Source organism: Amphiura filiformis, chromosome 3 (assembly GCF_039555335.1).
Source record: "Amphiura filiformis chromosome 3, Afil_fr2py, whole genome shotgun sequence".
NCBI lineage: Eukaryota > Metazoa > Echinodermata > Ophiuroidea > Amphilepidida > Amphiuridae > Amphiura > Amphiura filiformis.
This window is the reverse complement of record NC_092630.1, coordinates 35,694,534-35,713,173: the sequence shown is the minus strand read 5'-3', so window position 1 is coordinate 35,713,173 and position 18,640 is coordinate 35,694,534. Positions and strand designations below refer to the sequence as shown.

General features: G+C 36.0%; 1 protein-coding gene and 1 non-coding gene across 3 annotated transcripts; one reads left to right on the top strand and one right to left on the bottom strand.

The window, feature by feature from the left end:
* Positions 1 to 981: 981 nt before the first annotated feature.
* LOC140148429 (uncharacterized) lies at positions 982 to 17,461 on the bottom strand. Of its 2 annotated transcripts, none has more exons than XM_072170363.1 (9): positions 17,295 to 17,461; positions 12,160 to 12,204; positions 11,013 to 11,070; positions 10,733 to 10,759; positions 10,179 to 10,229; positions 9,260 to 9,360; positions 6,555 to 6,625; positions 4,200 to 4,273; positions 982 to 3,476 (listed from the first exon to the last, which is right to left on the bottom strand). In XM_072170363.1, the coding sequence occupies exons 1-9, from the start codon at positions 17,338 to 17,340 to the stop codon at positions 3,422 to 3,424; spliced, it is 528 nt and encodes a 175-aa protein (XP_072026464.1). In that variant the 5' UTR covers positions 17,341 to 17,461; the 3' UTR covers positions 982 to 3,421. The 2 variants fall into 2 exon arrangements, with proteins under 2 accessions (XP_072026464.1, XP_072026465.1); XM_072170364.1 differs by having other exon boundaries at positions 12,160 to 12,206; positions 17,300 to 17,461.
* Positions 17,462 to 17,819: 358 nt separating this feature from the next.
* Trnar-ccu (transfer RNA arginine (anticodon CCU)) lies at positions 17,820 to 17,892 on the top strand. The gene has a single exon. It is a non-coding gene; the product is annotated as a tRNA-Arg (tRNA).
* Positions 17,893 to 18,640: the final 748 nt, after the last annotated feature.

Here is an 18,640-nt window from a genome sequence, read left to right as displayed (position 1 = left end):
AATTTAAAAAAAAATATGTTTTAATGTACAGGTGGTCTTGTATCTTGTTTTCTAAGTTGGTACAAGGAAGCAAACAGTGCATTCACTGTTTTTGACATTTGCATAGGCTCCAAAACCTATTTTAACCAATATTTCAATTCACAGACCTATTTTATTAATGATTGTGAAGGGCAAATTAGCAATTTAAAATGTATAGATATACAAATAATTTGACACAGATGTATATATATCACCAGAAGTCATGATCACCTGTTGCATTCAAATTGTATGGTGGATTAATGACTTCTTCTGTCCAAATTATCCACAGCAAAGCTGGATTATGGGTAAACAACTTGCAAAAGGAGCCATATTTGAATAGTACAGGTGGTGAACCACCACAGGGATGAATGATGAAAAGGTCACTTTTTTGTTCATATCATCTAAACACGACATGCCTACAATGTTGCTGGGATTAATATGAGAAAAATATGAGCTTTTTCTTCTGATCTCAAAATCTTGGATAGTCAAGTGTGTGCAGGGTTTTAGTGAGGAATTTGGTAAGTGCTCATCATTTCCACCAAAACTCCATCCAAAATTTCACCCTTCTGGATTCAGTCAGTTCAAATAGGTATTGTTATAGCCTTGATTTATTAGTCTGCTCTTGTTTTGAGCTTACAGAACTGATTCAAATATTATTTTTAGAATTCATCATCTCAGTGCTGCCGAGAGCCATTATGGGCCCGGGGGTAAAATGATCAAACGGGTCCCCTTTTTTACGGGCCCCTGAGGTCTCTTTTCTTTGCTTTTATGGACTCATTAAGGTGTGCTTCCTTCATTTTTTACGGGTCCCATAGGACCCCAGGCGTAACGCACCGGTCGCACCCCCTTAACCCCCCTTGTTGACGGAGCTGCAGTATCTGTCAGGGAGAGAAGGGGAAGATGAGGCTCTCAATTGGTTCACCCACCTTTAAATAAAAGTATATACCGTAACACAAGTAGTAGTAAAGTTCATTTCTTCTTTTGCTATTTATTAATAATGGTAGTCGGGACAATATATTTTCTTTTCCTTTTCATTGACATGGTCAAGCATGATAGTCCTTCAAACACCATCTTAGGTCATGGAATGATGCTTGTTAAATAGAGCTTATACAGCTTGTAACATATAATTGGTGTCCATCAGCTTTCAGCGGCAATGGAAAAAAGACTGATGTATCCAATTACAGCTTTAGATCTACTTCATACAATGATATGATATGTAACTTCTGCTATGATAAGTCAGAAAATGTATATTCCTTGGCATAACATGTGCAACTTATCTTGTACTTCAGTCTTTTTGATAAATATCGAAAACAGACAGGTACCAATCATACAGCATGGATCAAAATAGTTGGTACCCACACCCAGTGATAAATGCATATATGGCTGCTCTATCCAAATGCAACACAAGATAAACGTTTTGTGATTCTTCATGTAATGAAAACTCTGAAAACTGCAAATCATGGTAATTGTAAGTGGATTTGATGTGGTACAGGCTCTTTCAAAATGATTGTTACCCATTGGTTTTGGTGTTTGTCGAAAAGCCGCTTCTTCCAAATGCAACATAGGATTTTCTTGGAATGGTCAGAATTTATTGTTTATAACCTGTTTATCACATTGATCTAACAAAAATTGGTGGATCTTTGTTGCATTTTGATGATGCAGTCTTGTCATAATCACTGAAACCGTACCTATCATCTTGATACAGCCTGTATTTGGAGGGATGGTGAATTATCAGGATTGCCACTAATTGTTAGCTCATTATGCAACACTTGAAACGTTGCTAAAATTTACAAAAATCAGCCCAAAATATAACTTGTCAGAAATCAGTTTTAGAGGGCATATAATCTTTGGTCCAAAATTGTATTATTTTTTAGTGAATTTTATCCAAAAATCATCTTTCAAAACCTTTGTTTTTCCAGCATAAAGAAGCTTAAAAGAAGCCCAAAAGTTGTGAAATTGCTGGAGCCATTTTCAAGTTGCAGTACGATACTTCAAAACCACCTCATTGGGCTACCAAATTGTGGTAGTGGCAACCCTGTGAATAATGGGTATTCATCATTTTGATGGTTTGCATTTGATACAAGTTCCATGTCGAGCAGCTTCACTAGCCAGTTGTGACATCTAACTAAACATTTATGTAACAGATATTACACACTGTTATAGATGTTTGCTGCCTGTGTATTTAAAGGTAAACACAAAATATATAAAACTACATGTTAAATACTGAACTACAATGTTACTTACAAACTTAAAAAATGTTCTGAATCTTGTTTACATTTGTGTTATCTATGGCGGCCATGTCCTTACACAGTTTAATTTAGATTCTGAACTGAACTATTTCCGAAAATATCAGAACCCACGAAGACATGAGATCCCCCACACTGGATTTAATGAGATTTCCAGAATGTTTTAAATGTATTTTTGGGTTCTTATTTTAAAAACAAACTAACATGTTTGGGGTTCGAGCAAACTGACATATGAAAATTTTGAGAGAGAAAAAAATCAGAACTCAGCGGGGATTGAGCCCCGGTCGCTGGATTACTGGTCCAGAGTCTTACCACTGTACAACCTGAGTTTACAGTCGGTACTCGGGCAATCTCAAGTTAAGTTCCCCATGATAACTTTCTCATTGTGTCTCAGCGGCCAATTATAATATTAATAATGAAGAAGGAGGCGGCCTATATGCTTCACCCTGGCAGGGCGTAAGACAATGTGAGACACAAATTAATATATGCGAGGATCAGAAACAAACGATGCAGAGAAATTATGATTTAAATGACGTGTTTGGGGATCGAGCAAACTGACATGAAAAATTTGAGAGAGAAAAAAATCAGGACTCAGCGAGGATTAAACCCCGGGTTTCAATCCCCGCTGAGTCCTGATTTTTTTCAATCCCCGCTGAGCTGTTCTTTTAGTTTTGATCTGTTCTATTAGATTTGATAACTTTTTAAATTCTTTTAGATCCTTCAATCACACTGGCATAGTTCAATTCATAGTTACTTTCCCAACACCTAAAACACTAATGTAAACTTAAAAGAATGTTAACTCAAGAATTGTGAAAACATACAAGTACAAATATATTTACAAAACAGTTATACATAACCAATGGTCCAAACATTCATTACTGGTAACCGCTTCCAAGAGCAGGAGCAAGTGAGGTTCACACAGCTGTCTTCAACATTATGCATTTGTTTTCACTCAGCAGAATTTTGAACAGAAGGCTTAATCGTTATCCCAGCAACCTAACCTCCAAACAGTATCGGCAGTACTTAGCATTGTCATCAGTTATCAATTCACTTATCGAGATATGATATACAATGTTTAACTGTAGCTAGGTTCAAGTTTAAATATTCTTGAATGATGATCGATGTTATAATACTTGAAGTGGGTCCTGGAGAAGTTCTTAAGCAACAAAATCAAGTGGCCGGTTGAAGCCTCCTCTTCTGTTCATGTATTGTCTGATGAAGTAAAGAGTAGAAGAATATAATCAGATTATTATTATCAAAAACTCCTAATTACAAAATAAAAATACTTAAGCTTTAAAAATTTTCAGTAAGATATATATTTGCATTGCTATGTTACTAAAATCTAAAATGTTACTAAAAGCAGACCTACCAGTGATGTAAATGATAATTTAAGGTGATTTTGAATTTCTAAAGAAAATTATCCATCCAGGTAACAAGACAAAGACCCAATTAATTTCAAAAATGTTAATCTTCAGCCGATATTCATGTAAGTATATTAGCAGCTTTGAAAGTGAATTCCAAAAATAAATTGTGTGACCACTCCATGTTGACAATGGAGCACCTTCTTATATGATGTCAACTTCAGTTATTTTGGAAAACAGAATCAAAAATGGACATTCAAAATTCAAATTTCTCCATGCCATTCAATGGGCCCCGACAAAAGCTGAGACTAGTATACTTCTATATACTAGGTATACTAGTCTCAGGACAAAAGCTGACTTTCTTCACATGATATCATAATGTTCCTAACAAAATTTAAATCTGTGGCCAGCACAATTTTTCATTAAGAAAGGATGCAGACAGTGACACCCGTTGGGTTAAAAAGTTTGTACTGGGATTGTACAAAATTTAACATACTGCATGAAAATAAGCAAATTTTATTTTGCATTGCAGCACTGCCCTACAGTGAAGTGAAAGCTTGATATCACAACTCACCTGTATTTTCTTTTAACATTAACATTAGCTGCACCAGCAGCTGCACCAACCTGGTTTTCTTCCATGAATTTGCCCTGTAAATGGAGAAAAAACGAACACTTGCTTAACTTTGCCTGGACTGTTATTTGACTAATACATACTGTATTCTGTGAGCAGTCAGTAAGATGTCAAGACTCTGGTGTGTGACGGTACAAATTGGAGACCTGACAGTGGGAAGAAATGAGCTCGCTGGAAATACTCCTGAGCAAAGAACTTGTTGAAATATCAATGAACTGATTCAGGATGTGATGGTTTATGCAGATGCAGGCTGGTAAGGCCTGCTATGGTAATGCGAAATGGTTTTATGGTATGTTTGGGGGCAATGTGATCAGCAATTTTCTGTGAAGTGCAATAAACTTTATAATTTTTCATGGAAGTTCATGAAAGTTCATCTGGGTTGGTATAAATCATGACTTTTGATCCAAACACAAGGAAATAATTCCTACCTCGGAACTTTATTTTTGTATGTAAAATTGGTACTTGAATCACTTTTACAAACTTCAACTACTGATCATCAAGCGCATCTTCTCTTGAATGAGGCCAGATGGTATACGATTGATGTTGTGTGTACACTGCCTAAGGATTACACTTTACAAGAATTTGGCATTTCAGTTTAAGGGTGGTCTTAAAGGATGGGGTATGGACGTTTGGACAGTATTTTTTGTGGCACATGAGAGGACATCAGGCATATCGAATTGTATTCTGTATACGAAGAATGTCCTTCTGAAATCAAATAATTTTGATTTTTTGAAATTCACGATACCATACACATTTTATGGCAAATGATTGAAAATTGATATTTTTGATATTTAACAGTCCTCGAAGTAAACTTTTTTAATCTAATGATATGTACTTAAAGTGTATGTAACTGGGAAGAAAAGCCAACAATCAATTGAAAATTTTGACCTTTCATATTGAAGATATGGATTTTTTCCCCAAAACACCAAAAAAATTAGGTCTTTTTGGGAAAAATATATGAAAGGTCAAAATTTTCAATTGATCGTCCGCTTTTCATCCCAGCTACATACGGTTTCAGTACATATCATTAGATTTATAAAGTTTACTTTGAGGACTGTTAAATATCAAAATTTTAAAAATATCAAATTTTAATAATTTGTCATAAAATTTGTATTATATCGCGAATTTCAAAAAATCATAATTATTTGATATGTCTGGTGTATGTGAAAAATATGTGAAAACGTCGCTAAACGTTAATATCCCATTCCTTAACCCTGGCATTATGGAAACTTTTGGGCCTCATAACTGCTAAATTGCTGGGCTAAGATATATAAAAGTATACATATTAAGAATGGCAAAGACGTGATGAATCCATCTATGTCTTATGAGGTCAATGTTTTAAAAAATATCTGGGACCTTTTTTTTATTATATTTTTTTAAATTTTAACCAACTTATCACATTAATCACATTTGGGACGGAACAAAATCATACTCCGCAACTTGAAGTCAACTTTGAAGCCATGTTTAGCGAATGGAGGTCATTTTGTGTGCATAATGCTGAGTGAATGGAGGTCATTGTGAGTGCATAATGCTGAGTGAATGGAGGTCATTTTGTGTGCATAATGCTGAGTGAATGGAGGTCATTTTGTGTGCATAATGCTGAGTGAATGGAGGTCATTTTGTGTGCATAATGCTGAGTGAATGGAGGTCATTTTGTGTGCATAATGCTGAGTGAATGGAGGTCATTGTGAGTGCATAATGCTGAGTGAATGGAGGTCATTGTGAGTGCATAATGCTGAGTGAATGGAGGTCATTTTGTGTGCATAATGCTGAGTGAATGGAGGTCATTGTGAGTGCATAATGCTGAGTGAATGGAGGTCATTGTGAGTGCATAATGCTGAGTGAATGGAGGTCATTTTGTGTGCATAATGCTGAGTGAATGGAGGTCATTTTGTGTGCATAATGCTGAGTGAATGGAGGTCATTGTGAGTGCATAATGCTGAGTGAATGGAGGTCATTGTGAGTGCATAATGCTGAGTGAATGGAGGTCATTTTGTGTGCATAATGCTGAGTGAATGGAGGTCATTTTGTGTGCATAATGCTGAGTGAATGGAGGTCATTTTGAGTGCATAATGCTGAGTGAATGGAGGTCATTTTGAGTGCATAATGCTGAGTGAATGGAGGTCATTGTGAGTGCATAATGCTGAGTGAATGGAGGTCATTTTGTGTGCATAATGCTGAGTGAATGGAGGTCATTTTGTGTGCATAATGCTGAGTGAATGGAGGTCATTGTGAGTGCATAATGCTGAGTGAATGGAGGTCATTGTGAGTGCATAATGCTGGTTAAAACAAACTTACCTTTGTGCTATCAAAGTGAAAGAATCCCATAACTTTCCTCATTTCTATTTCTTCCTCCGTCATTTGGGACTCTGTAACATAAACAACAAAATATTTGTAAGTAACCAGTCAAACATAGGGACAGAAAATGACAAAATATTCCATGACCTTATATTACAAACTATGTTTAATTTCGTTGCCTTTCCAGCTTTATTATTAACAGTTTACTTTCAATTACCCCCCCCCCCCCCAATATACTGCATTTCCATTCAAATTGCATTGACAAAGTCTTTTGTAAACTTTAGCCCATCAAATCTCATAGTTTGTCTCAAAGCCCTTCCCACATTGAAGACCTAGCACTGTAGCACAGAATTTCCTTTTTTTTTACTTTAGTTTTTTTTGTATCAAATTGTGGGATGAGCTTTTTGACAAGAATACACCAGGAAATACGAACACATAGTTTCACTGCGTTCAAGATAAAGAATTTTATTGAGATATATGACTAGGGTTATTTTTAAGTCTGTCAATGTCATGAGCTTTTTGTGGTGTATATTTTGGAAGAAAAAAAATATAACAGCTTTTATAAAAAAAAGGAGATTTTACTATGCGTGCGGGGGCTTTAAGACAAACTATTAAATTAAGATGGCCTGCTTTTGTGACAGTAAATTTTTCGTACCAGCAAAATTATTTTTCCATGACTTTTGCAGATTTTACATGAGCATCAAAAACATGTTTCAATGTACCTGTTAAAACAGGTCTGCACTCCTCTCATTCCACAAGATGTACATTTACAATGCATTTGAGCTCAATGAAGACAAGACAAGACCAAACTTTTCAGTACCTAATCTTATTTATCTGACCCATTCCATGTCAACTCCAGGGATGTGCACCGCAGCACCTCTTCAATTTTTTTTCTTTTTTTGTTTTTTTTTTTTTTTTAATGAGAAAGTCAAATTCCGATTATTTGAGCTTTATAGTGTTTTTCGTTTTCCCGTGGCATCAATTTGAAATTTAGGGGGTCAGCATAAAAATGTGTCAAATGAAAAGACGACGCTTGGAGGTCCATAAATGTATAAAGGAACCCTTTACAACTTTGAAAAGTATGTATCCTGGGATACTTATTTGTGTAGAATTCAAATCTGGCATCAGAAAATTTGTAACTCCTTTACTTTAAAAGATATAGGGCCCTCAAAATGCAACTTCGTCCATCCAGGACCAACTTTGGGGGGTCAGAACTCCAAAAGTAAAAATAATTTTACTGTCCATTTTTTGCCAGTCAGAGCCCTTTGGTAGGACATTACTCTTATCCAATATTGAGCCTATTAGAATACTTTTAGCTGAGATATTACCCATGCAAAACCCCAATTGTACATTTTTGTACATTTTGACCCCCCTGAAAACCAATGTCAGACAATTTGACCCACCATCAACTTCAGGTATGTTGAAGATATGTCCTTGGACAACATTTCTGAGAGATATTGGCTTGGGGTCTCGATGGCTTCAACACATTAGTTAGGTTTGCCTTCTCCATAGAGTTGTACACATTTTTGATTTCACATGTATAATGACTTTATAATGGAGTATGAAGCTCAAATTTTCGGATTTTACTTTCTCATCAATATCTACCACCACACAGAAAAAAGAAAAAATTGAAGAGGTGCTGCGGTGCACATCCCTGGAGTTGACATGGAATGGGTCATCTTTCCTTGCATCAAGTTAAGGTAGCTACCTCGGATAACACACCTTTGCAGAAAAATAGCTCCTGTGTCAGATCAGTCAGGTCTATTCATTTAAATCTTTAACATAACAAAGAAATGTATTTTCCCCACCTATTTTAAGAGTCTTATAAAATAAGAATTGTAACAATTCTTATGTTTTTCTTTATTTTTTGAAAATTCCCTTAATTTTGACAGTTTTTGATTTTTTTTTGCCCACTTAGGAAGGAGCTATGGTTACCACACTTTCAGGGATGGTAAATAAGCTTAATAATATCTAAATTCTCTTGTCAGTTTTTATTGATAAAGTGTTTACTTTTTGAAAAAAATTATTTTTTCCATTTTTAATTTTAGGGAATGTTAGAAACACTGTTGCTTAAAATAGAAACACTTAATTGGAAAAAGCTGACGAGAGAATTTAGGTATTAATCTTATTTACCACCCCGGAAAGTTTGGTAACCATAGCACCCTTCCCTGTTGGCTAAAAAAATCCTAGAATTTAGGTAATTTAGTGTTTCTAGAAAAAATAAAAAAATCATAAAAAAGTACCAACATTCCTTTTAAATATATACTTAAGTAACACTAAGTTAGAAAATAAACTTGGTTTGTATTATTCTGTGATATATTGGCAGCAAAATGAAACTTAAAACTTTTATATACAACTGCTATAAAGGAGAGAAAAATCAGTTTTAATAAAATCTTTGTTTTAAAAAATATGGCTATTTTGAGAAAGCCCTTCCCTGTAGTAATTCAATGGGATTTTGAGATGACAAAAAGTTGCATAAATCAAAAACGCTTTTTTGGAAAAAAATTAAAACTTAGCAAGTAAGGTTTTCTCATCAATACACACATCCTATATCACTTTCAAGGAGTTCTGAGCATGACACCGTAGCCGATAAAGCCACCTTAAGAATATCACAAAATTCAACTAGGGGTGAATTTGCAAGTTCTTGTATCAAAGAGGTTGTCGAATCTGAATGTGAGTGGGCAATTTAGTATGAGAAGACTTACCATCTACTTCTTCCTTTTGCTGCGGTTGTGAAGGTCCAGCCCTATTTTTGTCGCCATGGCCACCACTACCGTCACCTCCTTTCCTGTCTGGTTCTGGTGATCTAATTTCAAACACACAATCAATAAGAAGTAAATCCTTACTGCTTCTCCAAACCTTAGTCCATTACCACCATACTTTGCTATGTTTGGTTATTATTTCCCAAGAAAATGCAGGTGATGGGCATTACTGTTGTAATATTTCACAATTTAATGGAGAAGATGTGAATCTATCCTAGAGTAGAGTCTACAAGTTGGACATGTTAATTTTCACCAAAAATGTGAACCATGTCTATACCTGAGCAAGGCCCAAATTTTGGGGTCAATTTAATTTTTTTTCTAAAAATGAATGTAGCCTACATGTTTTTTAAATATTGGCTTAAGTTTTAAAAATTTGGACCAATTTCCCAACAAAATTTGAGAAACCTTTGACAAAACTTACCCATCTATACACCAATTTCCCCGAATTGGACACCTATTTCAGTAGCAAATCCCATATAGCCGTTTGTCCCCAGGGACTATATTTCACAAGTCATAATACACTATTTTAGTTTTGTTATTTTTGGCCAAAAATGATGAAATAATATTACTAATAATCCATACAACATGCAGAGCACACATACTATGCTTCAGAGGCGCCTTGTTAATATCGCGGAAGTACGATCTTGTGAAAGGTGTATAGCAAAATATTACAGTTCGGTCCTAATCCTATAACGCTATATAGCATAATATTTATCAGTGCTATCATTTTTATTTTATTAAAAAAAAACCCACAGCAATATCCAAATCAGGGTATGATAGAAAGAGTCATCAGTACCAATAATGCTATAGGACCCAAGTAAATTTAGTGCCTAAGAGTAATTGTAAGATAGTAAAAACCTACAGTGATGTAGTTCTACTGCGACGGAATCTTCTAGGTGATGGAGTACGAGATCTGTTGAAGAAATATAAAATAAAATCTGCTGAGTAAAAACATAACTTATGAAGAACCACAAAAGTGATTATTTTTTCATCTGATTCTAGACTTTTTCTTTTCCCTCTTCTGCCCCTACTAAGTACTGGGGGATGGGGGATTTATCCCCCCCAATATTTCACCAGGGGGGGGATGGTCCATACAATCATCCCCCCAATGTTGACGCCTGATAATGGGTTTCTGACCAAATATACCTCATATTTGCCCATTTTAGCCCCAAAGTGCAAATTTCCACGCGCTTTGCGCGCATTTATTCTATTTTTACACCATATTTCATCAGTTTAGATTCAAAATAGCAAAATTTTTCGCGCGCATTTGTACCATAACCTTATTGTATCGCTAAAAGGTGCTGGATCGACTATACTTCAAAAAAAATTTCCAACTCCATCCCCCCCAATGTCAAAAAGAAATCTACGTCACTGGCCTCATCATTATAAATATGATATTAATTCACATTTACTCACCTTCTCCTTCTTCCGGGTGATCTTGACCTGTACCATGTAAAGTAGTATAGAAAATTCATATTAGAGGAATGTACTTTCACCAAATCATTGTCAAATTAGCTTGTAAAAACACTTATATGTACTTGTATTTAAGGTTCCTAGTAGAGTTTCTTCCACTGACCATATATACTTGTGTAGGATTATGTTATGTCATAATTGAAGCACTGCCTGAATTGCAATGTAGAGTTTAATTCTTATAATTGATAAATAGTAAACAACAACAGCATTGCTACATATGTACCTTGATCGCCTATATCTGTCTCTTCTTGGTGGTGACCTTGATCGGCTTCTCCTTCTTTCTGTGAATATGAAAACAATCAATGTTGGTAAGAGACTGATGATGGCTAGACTACTTACAAGTTTGAAGCTAAAGAACTGGAGCAAAAAGGACCAGTGGCCGCTGTGCATACCCGTACTGGTCAATTACACTATCCTATCATGGCATGTCCTATTACAACTCCTATACAAATGTAGGTTATATACCCAAACTGAAATTATGCTCTACAAACAAATATACAAATGTACACAGACAATATGCATGTATGTAATAACCAATTGTGTCCTTTTGGACCTATCTGGAGGAGACCATGGACACCTTATTTGTATGTGTCCATGGTTGTGACTAAAATATCATATTTAATTTCTTAATTTGTGGACTCTTATCATAGTCTACACATACAATACCACATGCAGGCATTGATACAATGTTCAGTGCTTTACAATGGCAGATCATTAAAATTCTGATTGTGACAATCAAGTTTGTCCAAATGTTTCCCAAGACTGACCGTTTTCTGGTCATCTACAGTACCAGCAGAGATATATGAAAACAATGTCTCTCACAGGAAGCATCTCAGAATATTAAACAAGAGACCGTATTCTGTCATCAACAACAAGAATTTGCAATCTGGCCAAAATATGTAAGATTATATGTGAACTCGGGAATATTAATATTTTGATGTTAGACACGTACTCCTCCAGTCTTTTGCCTTCTAACTTCTTGAAGTATAATGAATTTGTAACATAAACATTTCTGGAGTTCTCAGCTACAAAATTGCTATAACTTGCACAAAAAGCTGGGTTAGCTGGTCCACTTTTCCTCGTTATGTTACCAAAATTACTACTCGGTGTGTTACCAAAATATGAAGAAAATGACCGATATTAAAAAAAGATGCAATTTTGCATACAATTTTTTAAGTACCGGTCCGGTAAAACAAAAAATATCCCCTTCCCCAATATTACTTTGTGTTTGACAAACTCCACCCTGAAATTAAAAACAAAACAACAACAAAAAAACCAAAAAAACACACACAAAAAAAACCCACTGTTTGCGTCCACAGGTTTTCGGGTTATGAAAAACAGAAATTTGTGTACAACTATTTAATGCCTACCTCTTCTTCTCCTGTCCCTATCTCGTGAGGATGATCTTCTTCTCTCTACAGAAATACAAGAGACATGTTTCACAAGCTTTAATACTACTGCTACTGGGGGTACATGTATGGTACATGTATTTAAGTCAAAGTTTCAACCTCTCATGCACTTATTTTCTAATATCAGACCACTTCTTCGAACAGGAACTTGAGCTTCGAATTTGCACACAATAGTTAGTTGTTACGTATTCGATGCTAGAGTGCTTTGCTATTGTTTTTTGGTCGGACAGCAGAGCAACTTTTTGCACTGGAGGTTATTTATTCTGTTAATGTTGAAATTTGGATGGAAGTTATTTGGTGAGTCAACTGTATCTTTTGTCACTGTGTTACTCCCCCATTGGATGTTGTGTCATATTTTCCCTGTTTTTAATTGTATCTTTTGAGCAAGATTTGCCTATTTTGGAGAGTTCAAAATTTTGCTGAAGTGAAATTTTAGCAATATTTTTGATGCAATCGCCTGTTGTGATCAGCTGTGTTTACTTCTGAACTTCCATTGCTAGTTTACATGGTGTCATGCTTCAGCAAATCCGACTAGATTTTGAATGCAATGGTCTCTAGCCTAAGAATGTGAAGCCATTGGTGAGCAAATTCTTGGCTAGACTTCTCGAGCAACAGACCACATAAAAAACAATATGGCATGACACCACTGGGAGCTACAGAATGGCTCCTATGGAAAGTATTATTCATTTATTGATCACAAATAGTGGCTACTGACTAATACCCCATTTGTACAAAAGTCATAGTTTTTGATGTACACACTTTTTAGTACCGGTATAATTCATTACCAAATTCCATCAAACAGATCACCAATTTGACCCAATTTAAAAAGACCGTCAAAAAACATCTGATGGATCAAGCCATAAGAACTGAGCAGAGTTCTTTCATTAGGTATTGATGGGGTTTGATTTTGTTCCTTTTGGTCGTAATTTATGTGCAATATATGGGATTTGGGTGTTATTTATTTATTTTTTATGTGCAATATTTTGGGTTTGGGAATTATTTATTTATTTATTTGGTTCTGTTGCCTGATCTGCTTGTTTCCCTCATTTCTTTTTTCTTTAAGGACCCCAATGGAAATAAGCCTCAATTTTTTTATTGAGGCTTTTTGGGCTATCCTTGGTACTCGTCTGATGTTTACTCCATAATCCATATATTTCGTTGCTATATCTGGTATTTCATGCAATTGACCACATCTTGTATGTATTTATAATGTATATTTTTTTTTATCATATGTGCTGTAATATTTTTATGAGTACTGAATAAATATGAATGAATGAATGAATAATACAAACAACAATTTGGAGTGTGTTACATACATGTATATGCATATAGTTGTCTACGTCCAACTTTCGTTTCGGCAGCGCAGACATCGATTGTTATCATACTACATTTTTTAATGGAACACAACTCTCTAAGTTGGACAATAAATAGCCCTGAAACATGTAGCAGAAGATTGTGAATGTGATGGTCCCCAGTAAGTTTATCCGCACGGCATGCCTAGGTCTATTGTGAGCCAACATGACACGGCGCACTGCAAGAAAGTTTCTTATGCAGTAATTGAATTTGTGTGGATGGCACTTGCTATCATGGGAAATGTAGTGTACATGTACGATGAGTTCCCACCGTAGCGAGATAGACACCCAGCGATAAAGGATGTGACAGTGATTGGGATGTTTCTCATTATATTATGTCCAGGCGAGACAAATCAAGTGCAACACAAAAAAGTACACCCATCAAATATGTGAGTTTCGCTTATTGACATTGGGACGGCCTTATATAGGTGGTTCATATATATACATACATTATTTTGTACACTACAAACAAGTGTAAAAAAATCTGGAAGTTGAAAAAAAAATATCTGGAAATATTGTAAACAATTTGAAATAGATTAAAATCTGGTTTCTCTGGGCACCCCTGATATACTAGTCTGAGGTGCTCTGACGATAACACTCCGATCGCCAGGCAATCTACGTTTATGGACAACGGAACCGCTACATGAACGAGCTACAGGTTTACATTTACTATCTTACATTATCTTGCTGTATTTCAGCTAGAGCGCCAGACAACAAGCTTCCGTTTTTTTTTGGAGAACAATAACTGTACGTAAGACGAAGAAAAAACCCGCCCGGAGCCCGCCCTACTCATTATTTCATTGACATTGCAATTTGCCTCCACACATTACATAATAAACACAAAGCGAGACTAGTGAGTGGATAAGAAATTGACAGCGGAGGATACGAACGACACGCCAATTTTTAGTTGTCAATCATGAATTGCTGCAACGTTTTAGTATTTTACTGCATGGCATTCCAAAAGCACCATGACAAATTATGCCGTATTTTTCCAAAGGCAAAGATCTACATCTACATCTGTGGGGCTGTAGCTACGGAAGCTATCTTTCCCCCCAATGCTGATGATATGCTCAGGCAAACTGTTCCAACTTTGAATGGTTTGGGGAATGAATGAGTATTTATACACGTTGGTCTTGGTGATTGGTGATTGGTTTAGCCATGGCATTTGAATGAGTAGTTCTCCCCCCTCTGCGCGGATGCGGGCTCACAAGTGAATGTGGAATCGCGATCTCCTCTTCAACCATCTGCTTGAAAAGATGTAATCTGGTGACTTCCCTTCTGTCTGCTAATGAATCCCACTGGAGTTCACCCAACATTTTAGTGACACTTTCTCTCCATTTATAATTATTTGACACAAAACGGGCGGCTCTTCTTTGAACACTGTCCTATGAATGTTCTTCACAGTGTATGGGTCACAAACCCCTGCTGCGTACTCTAACTAATACATAATAGAGGACGAACCAGGCCTAAGTAAGCAGTCTGCTTTGTCTCATGTGATCATCTCATTATACATTTATGAAGTAAGTAGTGTTGGCCGATCCAACCCAAGATCGGATCTGCCGATCTCCGATCTGAAAATTAGCAGATCGGGCCGATCCGATCCCGATTCAGATTCCTTAAATGTTATTCTACAACCAGTACAAGTTCATTCAAGTCGGCCCCAGTATGTAAACGGTCAAAGCTTAATTCCCCAAACCTGTAACTATGTAATATGATGACCGTTTTTAGAGGTTTTTCATGTCAATATCAACCCAAATAAAATACCATTTTACACCCCAAGTCCCAGCGTTACTCACTCAGTGCCTCCGATTGTCGGAAGTTTAATCATGAATCCATTTCTCTTGATTGTTTTATTCTTCAACTTTGATTTGCGTGTGTACCAAGTTAGGCGAATCATTGCGCGAATTGATTCGATGACCCTGCAGCTAAATCAGCTCCATTGATATTATAATAATTTATGCATAATGACGTATTGGGGAATACCGCGGAATTCCCATCCTGATTGGTTGTGCAGAGTTGTTTACAGAAAGAATTCACGTGTTCGGAGATTAAGAGATGAAATCGTCCGTGTGAGCAGGAGGAATAGCGAGAATGTGCGCGATTCTAAAAATAACATGCCCTCAAATTCACCTTGGGAAACCCGACATTGAAGGGCGCACGTGTCCAGTGTTAAAGTGTTTACAAATTTTTCCCAGGGACGCACTGTACAGTCGGGAGTGTTGTCACTGCGTGGATAATATTTTATTTTTGGCTTTATTTTTGGAAAATATTAGTTATTGCCCGCGAGCGTGCAAAACTAAAATACAACAGTTAAGGTTTGCGGTATGTGCAAAAGGTTACAGATGTGAGATGTCAAACAGCAATAAGTCATGACGACAAAAGCGCAAGCACAAGACAGTGAGACACATGATTGTTTGTTTACATTTTAATTCGGTCTATCAAAGGGTGGATACATACATAAAATACAGTATGAAACGACATGATTCTTGCGGTGGTAACAACGTTTTTTGGACATATATTGGCATTAAATAGTAGTAATGTTACATAAGAAAGTAATGGTAAGCTTAAAGAATTGTTGTGTACTTTTATTACTGTCAAGATCAGAGATCGGAAAGCTAGATCGGCAGCTGATAGCTCATCTGCCGATTCAGATTCAAGGCCGATGCAGTCCATATCGGCACCGATCTCCGATTCACAGATCGGGATCGGCCAACTCTAGAAGTAAGCCAAATACGATCTGTACTTTTGTAACATTCCGATCGCTTCTGATCACCTATATTGGCGAATTTGCTTGAAAACATGCGAGTTCATGTTGTGTAAACATAATTAGCATGGACACAAATGAAATTACGATGCAATACAATGCAATTTGAATGTGCAGCAGATCTATAGAAATAACGTGGCCCGCTTTATTAGACTACAACTGAGCTAGCGGCTCCATGTATGTAACTCAAAAGTGAATAACCGATATTATGATTGTACTGTGTCAGTACCAGTGTCAGCAAGTGAATTTTATAATAATTCATTTATAATTGGGTCTGTTCAATCATGCAGTTTCACATAGCTCGAGATACTCTAGCTAAAATACAGGTTTACATTTACTATCTTATATTATCTTGCTGTATTTCAGCTAGAGCTCCAAACGACAAGCTTCCGGGTTTTTTTGGAGAACAATACTGTTACGTAAGATGAAGAAGAAACCCGCCTCCGAGCCCGCCCTACTCATTATTTCATTGTACTTATTGCAATTTGCCTCCACACATTACGTAATCAACACAAAGCTTTTGTGAGGATTAGTGAGTGCATAAGAAATTGACAGTGGAGGATACGAAGGACACGCCGATTGTTAGTTGTCAATCATGAATTGCCGCAACGTATTAATATTTTACTGCATGGCATTCCGCAAACACCAAGACAAATTATGCCGTATTTTTCCAAAGATCATCTCATATGAAGTAAGCTGAATGCGATCTGTACTTTTGTAACATTCCGATCGCTTTTGATCACCTATTATCGGCGAATTTGCTTTAAAACACGTGAGTTCATGTTGTGTAAACATAATTAGCATAGACACAAATGAAATTACGATGCAATACAATGCAATTTGAATGCGCAGCAGATCTATAGAAATAACGTTGCCCGGTTTTATGCAGAATTAGACCCTGTCTGGTTTCACACCCGGTCCCGGGGGGTTCACATGCATGGATGGATTAGCTTAGCCCGTTTAAAACGCAATATTCTCACCTGCTCTGCGGTATGGAGAGCGAGATCGACTTCTACTCCGTCCCATGATATGGATATGAAACTACGGAAGTTTGGATTTCTTTGATTATTTTTATCCCAATTTTCACAAATTTCCGTGCGATTCGTAGCACCTACGCGATTCTGCCTGGATTTACAGCTAAAATCAGCTTGTGTTACGAAAAGTCTACCTAGCTCATTAAAAATAAATTAAAAATAGCTTTGCGTGCATGTACGTAGTAAAACGGTATACAAATTGTATGTGTAAATATACACGGAAAACATCCCGGATGTATTTAAATATAAAAGGCTAAGTGGTTAATATTCTCATAAGCTTCTAAGACTTGTAGAGGCAAAATTTCATCAATTATTTTGTTTTAGAAGATTCACATGTAATCAAATATAGCAATTTGGTGATATAAATGTATAATATCATTAAAGGAACACAACCATGTTGCGTCGTTACGTTCCTGGTAAATATTCGTTAATAATCAATTTAAATATAATTTATATCCCCTGATGTAGCAAGCCTCCGTGGCCTAATGGATAAGGCATCGGCCTCCTAAGCCGGGGATTGCGGGTTCGAGTCCCGTCGGAGGTGATCTTATTTTTTCTACTTTTCTCTTTTCGAAAAAAATTACTAAAAAGTATCTAGTCAAATTTGCACTAACTCAAAACTACTCAAATTAAGCACGTGTATTTTTTTTTCTGTTTTTTGCTTTAATCAAAGTTTATGTATATGCCTAGCAAACCTGTAGGCTGTACAGTAGCTTACAGTGCAACAGGGCTAAATCCCGGGGCTAAATGCCCTAAACTGCAATTTTGGACAGATTGACACATACTTTAAAATCTAGATTAAAGTAAAAGATGTCACTTACAGCATTTTTTGATCAACCTCTGATCTTTACTAAGGTTGCGAAATTTGACACGTTTTCGTACATTTTCATATAAAATTTAAAAAAAAAGGAATGTATAAAAAAAAATGAATAATTTATTTTTTTATCGTCAAAAGTAAATATGTTTATATAAGAATCAAACTGACAAGAAATATTGTCTCTTGTCAAATCCTACAATTCTGTCAGAGAAAATCTGCAATTTGTATTAATTTTTTAAAATTAATGGACATAATTGATTAATCAAATAAATATTTTTTTAATGATTTATCATAATTCCAAGCATATCAAGCAATATGTCAAATTAAAGCTAATGAAATGCTTTATAAATTGGTCAGAGCATGCACATTTTGCAAAATGCATTTAGTGTTTTAGTTATAACATTCCAAACATTCTATTCCAAATTTTTGCTATACACGCACAGGAACTGTACTTTTAAAATCCGCGCCTAATCAA

Bases quoted from the DNA above. Each gene is read 5' to 3' on its own strand.
- LOC140148429 (XM_072170363.1), bottom strand. From the start codon at position 17,340: ATGGGACGGAGTAGAAGTCGATCTCGCTCTCCATACCGCAGAGCAG. The intron at 6,626-9,259 runs GTAAGTCTTCTC...TTTATGTTACAG, and splicing joins GCAAAAGGAAGAAGTAGATG to AGTCCCAAATGACGGAGGAA. The intron at 4,274-6,554 runs GTAAGTTTGTTT...CTCCATTTACAG, and splicing joins TTCACTTTGATAGCACAAAG to GGCAAATTCATGGAAGAAAA.